This window comes from Chrysoperla carnea, chromosome 3 (assembly GCF_905475395.1).
Source record: "Chrysoperla carnea chromosome 3, inChrCarn1.1, whole genome shotgun sequence".
NCBI lineage: Eukaryota > Metazoa > Arthropoda > Insecta > Neuroptera > Chrysopidae > Chrysoperla > Chrysoperla carnea.
Genome location: NC_058339.1, coordinates 67,571,997 through 67,586,603, shown reverse-complemented (window position 1 = coordinate 67,586,603; position 14,607 = coordinate 67,571,997). Strand labels below are relative to the sequence as shown.

The 14,607-nt window shown below is 28.6% G+C and overlaps 2 protein-coding genes across 3 annotated transcripts; one reads left to right on the top strand and one right to left on the bottom strand.

Moving 5' to 3' along the window:
* Positions 1 to 1,515: 1,515 nt before the first annotated feature.
* On the bottom strand, positions 1,516 to 7,831 carry LOC123295147 (motile sperm domain-containing protein 2-like). 2 transcript variants are annotated; one of them, XM_044876380.1, is made up of 10 exons: positions 7,720 to 7,831; positions 7,546 to 7,646; positions 6,037 to 6,183; positions 5,779 to 5,956; positions 4,566 to 4,729; positions 4,281 to 4,501; positions 3,509 to 3,572; positions 3,330 to 3,442; positions 3,067 to 3,264; positions 1,516 to 2,085 (listed from the first exon to the last, which is right to left on the bottom strand). In XM_044876380.1, exons 2-10 carry the CDS (start codon positions 7,628 to 7,630, stop codon positions 1,762 to 1,764), a joined length of 1,494 nt encoding a protein of 497 aa, XP_044732315.1. In that variant the 5' UTR covers positions 7,631 to 7,646; positions 7,720 to 7,831; the 3' UTR covers positions 1,516 to 1,761. The 2 variants fall into 2 exon arrangements, with proteins under 2 accessions (XP_044732315.1, XP_044732314.1); XM_044876379.1 differs by having other exon boundaries at positions 7,546 to 7,811.
* A 3,538-nt stretch (positions 7,832 to 11,369) lies between these two features.
* On the top strand, positions 11,370 to 13,924 carry LOC123295499 (ras-related protein Rab-21). The gene is made up of 3 exons (XM_044876874.1): positions 11,370 to 11,620; positions 11,964 to 12,250; positions 13,413 to 13,924. Exons 1-3 carry the CDS (start codon positions 11,492 to 11,494, stop codon positions 13,651 to 13,653), a joined length of 657 nt encoding a protein of 218 aa, XP_044732809.1. The 5' UTR covers positions 11,370 to 11,491; the 3' UTR covers positions 13,654 to 13,924.
* The last annotated feature ends 683 nt before the right edge of the window (positions 13,925 to 14,607 follow it).

The window sequence follows — 14,607 nt, the reverse complement described above, 5'->3', positions numbered from 1 at the left end:
AAGAGATGTTTTGTTTTTTCTGTAATATTTCGTGACATCGAAATGACTGGACGAATTTTATTTTAGGTATCGTTAAATTTAACTAACAGGTCAAGTGTTCTAGAAATATGTGACGTGAAAAACAAATAAATATGGTTACATACAGTTTCAATTTTTAAAGATATAAAATAATAAAATTGTATTTTAAATATGTGCGTGGCTTTTGCGCAACAGAGTACATAAAAAAAATCAATAAGTTAATTAAAAAATTTAACAAAAATGTGCAAAAAATATAATAAGGAGAAAAACTTAATTTTTAAATAGAAATGAAAAAGAAATATGGAATTTACAGTGTTTTTTCAAAATTAAATGACAATTACTTGTTACAAAATTAATGGAGACCTAAAAGCTTTGAAATTGAAAAATAATAACTTTCATGCAAATATTCTTTAATTAAAAAAAATATTTTTTGATAACTCGAATCGAAATTTAAAAGTCGAGTGATTTTGTTTTCTGAATAATGAAGTTCATAGACATTTTTAAGTTTAAAAATCCATTTGCAAAGTGATGCATAAAAATTCTTTCCGTAGTTAATACCACAACGGTTTAAAAACCTACTCAACAATCTGACATAATTTGTTGAATCAATAAATTTATTCAAACATCAAAAACACTTTTATAAAATTTATATCAATTTCATTTTATAGAAATTATAAAAGTTTATAAACTCAAAAATTACATCAAAAATATTTCTGTATTATCTTTTTTCATTAAAAAAACGAAATTTATGAAATTAAGTCATAGATAAATACTGGTTAAATACGAAAACATTGCTTATTAATTGATGCGTAGAAACGATTAGTCGATTTAAATATTTATCGCTTATTAAAATGATTTATCTTATCCTCTTGCTTATTTGACGATTAAATTCTAATTTGCAAGTTAATCAGCGTCAAGGTTTATTTAAGTAGATAAATTGTTTTCTTGTATGAAATGGCCCCATGAGTTTTAAAAGTTTACGTATGGCACCCTGTATTTATGTATATTTTACATACTTTAAATTGTCGTTAAATCATTTCAACGCATCATTTATTTCTACAATCATTATCTGTTAAACACAGATGATTCTAAGAGTACACAGCCAATTCGAAGCAAAAAACAAAATACATTGAATTATAACAATTATCTAAGCAAATTTTTTTATAATATAGAAAAATATTTTCATTTTTAGGCCAATAGTAAATAGAGTTTTATTTTATAAAGAAGTAAAATAGTTAAGGACGCTCTTTCACGAATTCTGAAGTCGAAAGGTTCCAAATTTTTTTTTACTAATTCAAAATATATTACAATGCCATCTCTGAACGCTTAATTAATCTAAGTACTATTATTTTTAGTATGTGTTTGAAGTCAAATAACATTTTCGCCATTGAAAAATATGTTATATAAAGTGACCCCCTTTTGGCGAAGAAAATCTCAATTTTTTTAATGACTTTCTTCAATAACCTGGTTTTTTTCTTATAAAATTTTTGTTTTTTTAAAGATAATGTTGGATTTATGTATTTTAAAGATAATGTAATTCCCGGTAGTTTCATAAGACCAAAATTAATTAAACAAATTTGGCACATTTCTCTAAATTTTCAGTGTGAACACATATTAAAGTGTATAACATTCTGTTCAGCAGATTTCTGTCATACTTCATTAATGTTCATGAAAGAGCGCCCTCAAATAAAACACGTTGCACACATCCAAAATATATTCAATACAAATATATAAAAAAACGATTTATTCTCTGTAACACATACTCGATGAAGCACCACCTCCGCCCCGCTCTAACGATAGTTCATTTTGTAACATATACAAAAATATTACAGATATTGTTATAAATAATATAAGATTTAATAATTGTAAGATTTCTATTCGTTTTATAGACCTTTGTAAATGTTCTTGTGAATTATGAAGTTTTTGTACAGAACTGATCACACTGTTCAATTGTTTGGATACATCGCCGGAGGTGTTTAATATTGATATACCATTGCGATTTGCCGTTAAATTCTGTGGTTCACCGCAACGTAAACGATGTTGTTCGATTTGTTTGCCAGCGTTATTCTAAAAATTAAAAAGAAAATAATTATTGTATATATACATATAAGTGAAACATCACTCACTGACTGACTCATCAAGAGATCTCTAAATCTATACACCCGATTGTAGACGCTTACCAAGAACGGAATTTTGGTAATTTAACTTCTAAGGTGGTGAAAAAGGGGATGAAGTTTTGTGTAGCATAAGCTGTATTTTATTTTCAAAAAAGTTAGGGTGACGGGTTCCGCACCAAAAAATTAAAACCCCATGAAATTGTGAACAAAAGGGGACATACGTAAGTGAGAGCAAGGGAAATGAAGGCTATAAAACGGTAGTCTTTGTTTTTAAAGTTGAAATTGCCCAGCGACGCGTGTAGATAACTGCTATTAATGTATACACGGATCTAGAGACGCACAATAAGGGCAATTGGAATACTCTTTTGGCTCAAAAATGTGGTTGTAATTTCCCCGATTTTTTCGATGGAGATTCCTAACGAAAATTGCAAAAAATCGAAAATTTTGTTTGTCTCTGATTTAGATAAAATATAATGATTTGACGAGTAGCTTCTGAGATTGGCGTTTAATCGATTAACTGTCGTGTATTTATAGTTAATCGTAAAATCATTCAGGTTTTCGTATATTTGACCATCAGATAAGTATTTTTCGAAATGTATCTAGAATCGCCTCGGAATGAAAGTTTTTCGTACAGGATTTAGGCGATGTTTCAAAAAAAATGTACTCCAATCGATAAATGAACGCAATTTTTTTATATAAATTACCACACAAATTTTTTTCAGATTCAATGAAACCAAAATTCTTTTGTGATTTTCTTCAAAGCTAAAGTATCACCGATTTTGATAAAATTCATTTTCTAAAGTTATTTTGGCCAAAACATACAAAAATCGGGTTCAATCTCAAAATGAACCAGATTTTCGAGTTAATAAATCATAGGTTCAGGGTCAATAGTAATAAAATAATCAATTAACATAGCCTTCAATATACTTACTTTCCACAATTCGTTAATATCACTCACAGACATATTTACATTATCCACATTCATACACATCACTAAAAATTTGTCTCTTGATAAACCACCTAGTTGAAAACCAGGTTGTAATGCAACATTAATTGTAACATTTTCACCTTCGCTCAGGCATCCTGAACTTGGGCGTACTCGAAACTTTTCTGGTGATGTTGTTTTTACCTAAATTAAAAATTAAACAAAAATTTATTAACAGGAATTTATTGTAAGCAAATTAAAAAACTCACCTTATAAGAAATTATCTGTTTACTTTTATTTGTTATTGTTAACGAACCATGCAAATCACCTCCGTCACTGCTAAATGTAATCACTTCTGGAGGATTTATTAAAAGAATGGCATCTACAAAATAAATTTATAAGAAATTTTACTAAAAAAGTTAAATAAAATTTAAATTTAGGATATTACTTGGATTAGCTTCATATTTCTCTGAAATATTATTTGAAAGTTGTGAACCATCAGCAAAGTGCACCTAAAATAGAGAAAAAAATTAATATAAAATAAGTTTATTAATTTATTAGGCCAAAAGCTCCCAAAACCAAAATTTTACCAATGAGTATTTTTTTGGATTTGCAAGAAATCTGAAACTTAGAAAAAGTTGAATACATTACAGACAATATGCTGCAATGCCATTTGTGGTTGTGTGATCATGGTGGCCATTGTTTTCCATAATAAAATATCCTGACTTTTCCAGGCTTTGCAGTTGAATAATTCAAAAATTAATTCCATGACCAAATTATTACTTTTAAAGAAAGTGAAAGGAAAATTTTACAAATAACGAACAGGGAAAATCGTAATGTTAAAAATGACTTAAGATATTACAATCACATGCACCATTTTTTTAAATAATTCGTATAAAAAAACAAAATTAATAAAATTTGTTTAGAACTTGGTTACGAAACTAGTAAAATTCCCTAATTTTTCTATTTTTTTACAGGATTTCCTGACTTTGCCAGGTTTTCCAGTAATGTGACCACCATGGTGCTAATAATCAGACAGCTCCGCAGGGATCGCAGGGCTGTAAATAATTGTCTTAAGTCATCATGAATGAAACCCATCTTTACTGGAAGGTATCGTTTTCGCTGAGTTAAATTAGCAAAGGCTTCAAGGAATTTGGAAATAAAAATTTGAGAGAAAACTCAAATAAATTTTTGTTAAGAGAGGAATTGATCTGTCTTACCTTCTTATTATTACCCCCGTCATTTGAATTACTATCTTTCATATCGCCTGTTGTATTTTCAAATTCAAATGGCACGAAAGTGAATGTATAATCGTCTAAACCACCCCAACATTTTAATGCTTGTTCGGGTTCAACATATGTGGATAAAGTTTTCTTATTTACAAATTTAATTTTTTCTACAGCTTTTTCTGGCAACCATGATTTAATTATTTTAAATGCAGCTTAAAAAATTTAATAAATTACTTGAAATGAATAATTTAAATCATTTTATGAATTTATATTTACCATTAAGCACCCAAGGCATTTCAAATATAAGAATATAATTTAAGAAATTTGGATAATATTGTTTAAATAAACTTATTAAATATTTTGTAAATTCCATATCCATGTTGGATAAACCAGTATCAGCCATATCAAAAAATAACGTGATATGTTTTCCATTATCCATTCTAAAATATACAAAAACAACTGGTGAGCAACAAAACTTCATCACTAAAGTCATATTTCCCTCCTCATTATACAGGGTGGGTCATTTTATTCTATAATAGCTAATAGCTCGTTTTGTAGTTGACCAATCAAAAAATTACTTGAAAAAAAAAATATAGAGTCAGATTGGAACTAGTTTTTCGGGTTGCTTTAATAGCCAATTTAGATTCTAAACGATAAAAGATAGAATAACACTTTAATTTAGAAAGTTTATCTTCATAAAAAAAACTAACAATTTTTGTTTAAAACAATTTTTTCGAATAACGTTAGTTTTCGGAGAAAATAAACTTAAAAATATGCCATTATTGCATTTAATTGAAAAAAATATGCTTAAAGTTTATCGATAATTGTAGGTCAAAGTCGTGGACACAGGCGAATGTTCTCTATTGCCCTTGACAACTTTTGGCTAAAGCATTTTTCCGTAGTAAGCGTTTTTTCTTTCGATTAAATGCAATAAAGACATATTTTTAAGTCGCATTTCATACGAAAGCTAACGATTTTCGAAAAAAATTGTAAGATGAAAAATACAAGTTTTATTATGAGGATCAACTTTCTTATTTAAAGTGTTATTCTAACTTACCGTTTCGAATCTAAATTGACTGTTAAAAAAACCCGAAGAACTAGGTCCAATTTGATGTCAGCACCATCATGTCCTGTCGAAAAAACAGTTTTCTCTTTGGCAATCACCAAATTGCTGAAAGGATCCCCCGCTTTTATAATATCGATCTGCTTTGTAAACAACCCTACATACCGAATTTTAGATTATTTGAAATAAAGATGACTCGAGGGGATTCCCAGAAGTAGTGGGAAACATATAGATAAACAGTGGTGGAAAAAAGTTTGGCAACCCCCAAATAATTTTTCAGCGATTCAAGATAAAGGGCTTAAATTTTTATGATTTCAAGTGGACTATAAACGGAGGCTTTATACCGATAACGAGACCTCCTTTTTTATACGGATCTCTTTATGACAATACCACTCATTCAATCCTGTTAATTGATAATAGACTTACTTTTCTAAACGTTCAAACCAATAAACAACACAACGTTTTAGCTCATCAAAATCTTTCTGGCCTTTGTAGTGTTTCTTAGATTTAAATATAAACAGCCTGCATCCATCTTTATCTCTATTTCTTGTAAAAATACTACCATCTATTAAGTATTCCATACGCACATTACTTTCAGAAATGTCTGGAAAAAAAATTATATTTTCAAACATTCACTGATTTCCATAATTTCATTCAAATTACGAAATATGTTAAGTTCATTACCGTTAGTTCCAAATTTTTTACGCCATTCTAAAGTTTCCCATAACATATTTAAAGCTTCTGATACATTCCCATCATGGTGATCTATAAAACGTCCTAGCCAGGAATCACCATTATTAATACGAGCTAAATCATTCGGATGAAACGCATCTAAAAATTAATTTTTTTTTAAATTACATAATAAATTTAGCGACCATTTATTTAGAAAACTATTCGACGTAATTAAAAGACAAAATTTGATTGTTATGAAATTCCTTTTTAACATTGATTTTTTCCAAACGATTATAGTGCTTAGGTTTTACAGAATTCATAAATAATTTAGTAAAAAATTGAGTTTTTTTAGGCGAGTAAAATTTAACTTTTCTTTAACAGGTTTAATAAAATTAATTTGGTAAAATGGAGTTATTAACAAAAGGATTAATGGACTAAATAGTTTTTGATAAATTTTGAAGATGTGAAACCCTTCTGCTCATGATTATGATATCCGTGGCATCACGATTTGATGGTAGAAAATCCCCAATTACAGCAAAATAAAGCGAAAATGAAGATTAAGAATTTTTCAGTTTTCGAGGAACAATTTTGTTTTTCGAGGAATTGACGCCTACAGTGTAAACTGAAATCTTATATCACAGCCATTTTTTGGTCAAATTTTATATATTTCCATGAAAACCAATAATTAACGTTAAAAAGTCTCCAGAATCACGCGATCGCCACCTGTCATCTGGACGAGTCCTAATTATATATACAATGAATAAATTTTGGCCTACAGAGACTACAGACCCCTGCTAGCTCGACTCCATTACAGGCATAACAACCGCGAGTTTTCATGTGAAAACTCAGTGACTTTTATTAAAATTTCTAGAAATCTGTTCCCAATTGTCTTAAGACAGTAAGAATACTGTGGCATCAGACAGATTAATACTTGATTTTTTGTTTGTAGTACCAATGCTTACACAATAAATTTTGAAATTTTTAGGCTCAAAATTGTTTTTTTGATTTACCTACTGTAAAATTCCCCCTCCTAACGAATCGATAACATTTATATTTGTATATAAATTATTCAAATTAGCCACAATATCAAGTTTTCTCTTAATATTGATTGAGGACAGTAAAGTCTAATCGATACTATGTTTACTGTGCTGAAATTTTATTTCTAATCTAGTATTTGAGTTATACCTACTGAAATTTTATCTCATGACGAGGGAAACTGATATTTTATCTCATATAGAATTATGAAACAAATAAGTTACGTCACTATAGGCAATATGTAAATCTCATGGGAAAAGAATGCATTAATTACAGAATAAACACAATAATATTAAAGTACAAATTAATAACGAAAGTTTTGAAAAATAGGTACCAATAATAAGAAAATTACATTGAAAAGTTAAAAAAATTTTGATGACCTATTCAATTTATAAATTACCATATTTTTTCTGTTTAATTAGATTCAATTGATTCATTATTAAAAACACTTTTAACAATTAAAAAATAAGTACTTGAATGAAATACCTTCTTTTGATGAATATGTTTCTTCAAATTTTGCTTGAAACAGGCTTCGTAATTCATCGATTTGTGCTTGTGTTGCTTGTGACATTTTCTCCAAAGATTTTCTTAAATTTATTTTTGAATGTATACAAAAATTTTGATGAAAAAATACAAGAAATATGTTTCAGTTTCACTTACTGATGTTGGACTTTGAAAATCTTTGCGTAGCAGTATAAATTTTAATCAATTGACTACTGACATAACCCTTTAAACAAATAAATATGACACTGAACTCAAGTACAAATTTCAGGTATCCATATATTTTTTGTTGTTGTTTAAATATGCCACTTGTATTATTAGGTGGTATGCAAATTGGAAAATTTAAGAAAACACATCATCAAAAGATATGTGGATATTTTATATCATTAATCATTTTAAAGATTATAGAAAATTATGCGGGTTTGTGGGAATATCTGTAAACTTTATTTTGATTTTAATTATTGATTCTAATTTAAATTGAATGGACTATTGTAAATTATTGATTCTAATTCAAATTGAATTGCATCAAAGAAATGAATTACTAGTAAATAAATGCTAATTAGATTTAGATATTTACATACAAGCGTAAAAATTTACATAACTATTAGCATTAGGTCTAGGGCCAGACCGCCTGGTATAGGTATGTTGAGATTCTAGGGTTCAGTAGGGTTAAAATTTTTAATTGCTGGACACATATATGTAATATACTCCTATATGGGTAGTTGGTACGGGAAAGAATGTCCAAACATTACGGTGCCGACAATATTTGTTTTCTCTCTCGTTCGAGACATTTTATCTATACTGCGCATGCTAAAAATGCGCAGAGCATGCGCAGAGCTGACAAATGCGATCGGAAGAGTGAGAGAACGATACACTATCTGTTTCACTTAGTCCGAACGCCTTCCACTTATAGGAACTGACCATATATGTTTACGTATTACATATATGGCTGGACAAGTTTAAAATTGATAAATATGTAGTGAAGACTCAACAAATTTGCGTCACATTCAAAAAAACAAAATGATTTTTACTTGAAATTTTTATACCCTGTATACAAATATAAAATATATATCAAGGTATACTAACTTTAGTCCCAAGTTTGAAACGCTTAACAATATTGACGCTTCGAACAAAATTTTGGTATAGGTGATCATAAAATCATTTAATTTTATGGTCACCTATACTCAGTCAATTGTTTGTTTCAGTTGTTTTTATTAACTAGACCCATTTATTCATTTTTAGGCTCGAAAAATAACTTAATAACTCAATGAACATTAAAACTATTTTCCTTAAGTAAAGAAAAATTGTAGTCGAGTACCTACTCAACCAATAAAGCCTCTAGCGTAACTTGAAACTTTCCACGTCTATTTACTATATTTTTTATCTATGCCTGTGATGTCACAAAGCATTCATTAACAAATGAGCTTCATTTTTAACTTCCCAGAGGAAGTTAATGTAATGGGGCCGATTGGAAAATCTTCAGTTTTACATATTTCCGCTATTTCAAAGCCACAATATCCGAATCAAACCTTTTCAATGTGATGTCTGTGTGTGTACGTATGTGCGTATGTTGGTAAGTTCGTTTGGATTCTTTCGCCTCGATTATCTCGCGAACCAGTTATGACAATAACAAGTGACTGGGCTTATTCGATGCGTAATCGCATATTTAAGAACTGAAAGAGTTTTCTTGAGTTAGTTGAGCCGTTTTTTAATGGTAATAAAAAAACTGAATAAACAGAATCTGAAAAGTGGATAAAACACATCATTTATCTATGGAGATAATGATCGTACCGGCATAAGTAGCTGCATATATGTTCGAAGAGTAATCTATGAAGGCTAACAAGACTTTCTTTTTAATGTTTTTTCCCTCTCTGGGAAGTTAGTCGTGTGGACTACAGGTGACGCACTCACACGACTTCGGTACCACACCGACTATATACTGCCAATTTATTAGGTTTAAATTAAATAAATAGAAAAAACGAATGCATATTTATTTTACATTGAAAGTGTCTGTTGTCCATTGAATATTTAGTGGAGAGTCGAAAGATTTATTCCTCGGAATCCAAGAATAGTCAATGAATTTTTATAAAAACTGTGCGAGTGCATTGTTTAAAGCATACTTAAAGATGTTTAAAACAATAATTTGTGCGATCTTGCCCAGGGAGTGGGAGTCACCCCTTCTCGGGGTGGCCAAATTTATGCTAAATATGACAAGGGGAATCGATATAGGAATTAATTCTAAGCAAAAAGTGTCATTGAAACCTATTTTGTAATTCAATACTTTCCGAGTTATTGGCGATTGAAATTGGGAGTATTTAACGTCAAATAATAGAAAAAGTTGACGTTTTTTGAAAAAGTATATTGTACACTTCTTAAAGTACTATGAAAAACCATGAAAATGAACAAAGTTTCAAGTCATTTGCATGAAAATTGACGGAGTTATGATGAAAACAAAATTTATCAGACCTTTCTTTTTTTGTTTTATTCAGTACAAAAACTGATAAATTTATCACGGGAACTAATGCTTGCCGCTTTTAAATTAACTTTATTTATATAGGTACTGCCCACAGGCTCACTCACTTAATTAAATGCAAAAATTTTTTTCGAAAAATACAAAAATATGTCTTTTCTGTTCAATAACTCGAAAAATAATAAAGTTACAGAAAAAAGTTTCGGGGAAAAAATTTGCAATATTTCAAAAAATATTTATCCAAAACTGCTAGAACTACCAGTTGCCAGTACCTAAATAAAGTTAATTGGAAAGCGACAAGACTAAATTTTAGTTCCCATGGAAAATTCATCAATTTTTGTGCTGAATAAAACATAAAAAGAAACGTTCGATAAACTCTTTATTCATCACAACTCCGTCAATTTTCATGCAAATGACTTGAATCGTTCTTCATTTTCGTGGTTTTTGATAGTACTTTAAGAAGTGTACGATATACTTTTTTCAAAAAATACTTTTTGCTTAGAATTAATTCCTATATCGATTTCCGTTGTCATTTTCAGCATAAATTATTCCGACTCCGAGAAGGCGTGGCATCCTACCCCCTGGACAAGATCGCACAAATTTTTGGGAATAACTTTTTTAAGTAAGCTTTAAACAATACAGTCGCACAGTTTTTATAATGATTCATTGACTTTCTCTGGATTCCGAAATTCTAGATATTTATACCTTACGGCTCTCTGTTAATTGATCTTTATCTGAGAAACGGTCACGGCCGGCTTTTCATGTCGAATTTTCTTTGTTTTGCAAACAGAAATCGGTACAAAAATCTTATTTTGTGTTTAAATGCCAGTAATGCCACAAAGACCTTAATGTGATGCGAGGCTAATGGAAAATACAAATAATTTTCCATTTTTTAAATTAAATTGGTATATTTAACAATATTTTGATTGTTGATTTTTTTTTTAAATTAAAATTTGTGTTGTAGAAGACGTAAGATATTATTGTATTATATGGTATAAAATGGTATATATTTTTGATATAAATTGGAAAAGCACTTTTCTCTTCAAAAATGCACTAATACTTACTGAACATACGAATAAAAAGAATATAAATTCAAATTATAAAATGTTTGAGTAAATAAAGATTTGAAGGTTGAAACAATTAATAATATCTTATCTCAACCCAATAAAATTAATACATTGAATTTATTCATAAATAATAAAAGAAATGCAAATTTCTAGAAAAAAGTGAAAGGAAATTTTTTTTTAAATAAATTTAAATTATTTCAACTTGATTAGTTTTTAAAATATCGATGTAATTCCATGTCGTAATAAACAAAAAAATAGATATTTTCATTAAATTGTCAAACAGCTGAGAATGATTAAATGTCAAACTTTAAGATTTACCAAAAAGTGTCTTAAAATTAGTGTAAAAAATATAATTGATATTTGAATTAATTGGTTTGCAAATAACAGTGATACTATGACTAATTCAAATAATACTCGTAATTTTAAAATAGTCTTACTTGGGGAGGGCTGTGTTGGTAAAACTTCATTAGTTTTGAGATATGTTGAGGATAAGTTTAATGATAAACATATATCTACATTACAGGTTTTTATTTTTTTTTCATTTAACTATTATTTTCAAATACTTTGATAATTTCTAAATTTAGAGCGATTTTTGGATGTTTTTCGGTTGTATAAAATATTTGGTTATTTCCATGACGTAAATTCACCGATATATAAGCCGCAAAGAATTTTGTAATCCAATTAACAAGACTTTATAAAGTATTAAATGTAAAAAATTGCTCCCAGGTTTAGCCTTTTATTAAAATGTTTTATTTCGGTTATTTGAAACCCATTTTAAACCAAAATTTGGAAAACATTGAATATAATTTGAATTGTTTTAATCCACCATTTAAATTTTGTAATAAACAGTTTCCTTTTAATTCCAGGCATCTTTCTTAAATAAAAAAATAAACATAAATGGGCAAAGGATTAATTTATCAATTTGGGATACTGCGGGTCAGGAGCGATTTCATGCATTAGGTCCTATTTATTACCGTTCTTCTAATGGAGCCATATTAGTTTATGATATTACCGATGAAGATTCATTCCAAAAAGTGAAAAATTGGGTGAAAGAATTACGAAAAATGTTGGGGACTGATATATGTTTAGTTATAGCTGGAAATAAAATAGATTTAGAAAAAGAACGAAATGTGCCTATTGAAGAAGCTGAATCGTACGTATACTATTTTTTGCTTACTCTCGATTTTATGATGCAGCACTGTGTATAAAGTCAAATTTGAGATATTTATTATACTCAAAAGGAAAGTATTTGCTTGACTTACAAGAGTCATGGCAGATGTGTAAATTTATTTATCTCATATCTGTATTCATTTCCGTAGTATTGAGTTTTAATACTAAGAAAGAATACATCTAGAAAAAAGAACTATAGTTTGCAACGCTCATAGATACATAATATTTAATGGAAATGTTTGTTTAGAATCTTGCAAACCATACCCACATACCATACACATATAAAAGAGTACTGCACATTAAAATGTATAATAAAGTAGGTATATTTTGCCTTTTCATTCAATAAAAAATCAGCTGAGTTGTTTGAGTATGGTTAAAATCGAATAATATAATCTTTTAGCAAACTTATTAGGAAAGTGAATGGTCCAAGTCTATAAAATATTTTCAACATAAAAGACGATAAAACGTCCTTGAACGATTGAAAAAAGAAGAAAACTTACGACATACCTGTGCGTCTTTACTATTTAGCGATGATGGGCCCTTAGATACAAAGTCCAAATGCTCCTCTTACTATATTTTATACAATTTTTGAATTTTCTAGGGTAATATGTATCTAAAAGAAGAAAAAAATTCAATATTCTATACAACAAAATTATGCTTATTTGTGGTTTTAAAGTTTTGCATATCCCCACAGCATTTAAAATCTAAGCTAGAGGGCTAGAAATTAGTATATAAGTTGAGTTTTTGTCAAGAATATGCCTTTTGGCGGTGGTAACTTCTCAGTTCTCTTCCTCTTTTCGATACAATAAAATCGTGTTTAAGCAGTTTGGTTTGAAGATATTACATGTTATTAACAAAAGACATCTCATTTCAATAAAAAACAACCTCACAGTAAGAACCAATAAATGAGGGGAAAAAGAATTTAGCTCAAGAAACGTTTCGTCTCTAAGTGGCGAATTGATCTCAGGAAAGGCGCAGAAATCCCTTGGTCTAGTTTCTAAAAACTCATTTATGGTATTGTTTTGTGTTCCTCTTATTATTATTATTATTATTATTATTATTATTATTATACACAAATTTAGTGCTGCTTCTTTAAACATTATATAGGGAATTAAAAAAAATTTACAATAAATTTTTGATCACAGGTATGCGAGTAAGGTAGGAGCGATACATTTTCAAACATCCGCTAAAATGAATCTTGGAATTGAAGAAATGTTTATAAATCTTGTACAAAGGATGTTGGATAAATCTGAAGAGCAAAATGCCGCAAATAAAACATTATTATCAAGACAAAGTTCACAACGAGGGACCGTTTTTGTTGCTGAAAATGATGAACAGACCGAAAATACTGCAAATGTATCGAAATCATGCTGTTCTAGTGGATAATGGACATTTAAAAATAATTTGTTGTTATTACCTGGAATTTTGGCCAAATTTTGTTTATATTTTATTTTGCAATAAGAAAAAAATTGCAAAAATTGGCATATAATATAGGATAATTCAGGATAAATTTTTCATTAGCTTTAATTATTTCAAATAAATTTTGTTAACAAATTTTATTATAATATTCCTCTCTTTTTTTTCCAATTTCTCAATTTATTCTGAAGGATCCTATATATTTGAACTCTAGAAAATATGGCTTAAAAAAATTATAACAATAATTACTAATTAATTAAGGAAAATAAAATTGTAAATATTTTAAGAAAATTTTCAATATTAATGGTTTATTTTTTTTTTATTATTTTGTTAATAAATTTATCTTTAATAAATATCTATTAATTGAATCTTAATTCTAATTTTTTTTAAATATATTTTGAGCACAGATTTATATTCAACATACAGTTTGTCCCAAAAATCCTTAATATGGCCTTTTTTCTAAAATAAGTCCGAAACAGAAAAATGTTTTATTAAAAGTGGACATCCCATAGACATCTTAGATTGAACATTGACCCTAAAAGTAAGTAATTGGTATACTCGATTTTGTTACAGGCAAGAAATAGAAGAAAACTTCGTTATAAGAAAACAAACATTTTTTGCAAAATCTTTTTGAAAGATGAATATATTCCGCAGAAATTGAATATAAAAATTTATTTATTTATAAAAATGCCTTGAAATTTTAACTCACTTTGGTCATGAGATAGGGTTTTGGACGGGAAAAAATGAAAAACTTCCTCAAAACCTGAAATTGTCAAAATTTTATTGTTTTAGTTGATTTTTACCAGCGTGTCGCCCATTATTTTGTTTGTGAATTCGTCCTAAAATAAATATTTAACAGATTTTGATATAATGTTAAGTTCGTGCCAAAGCGACGTCCACGAGCGACACGGAATTAGAGACAGA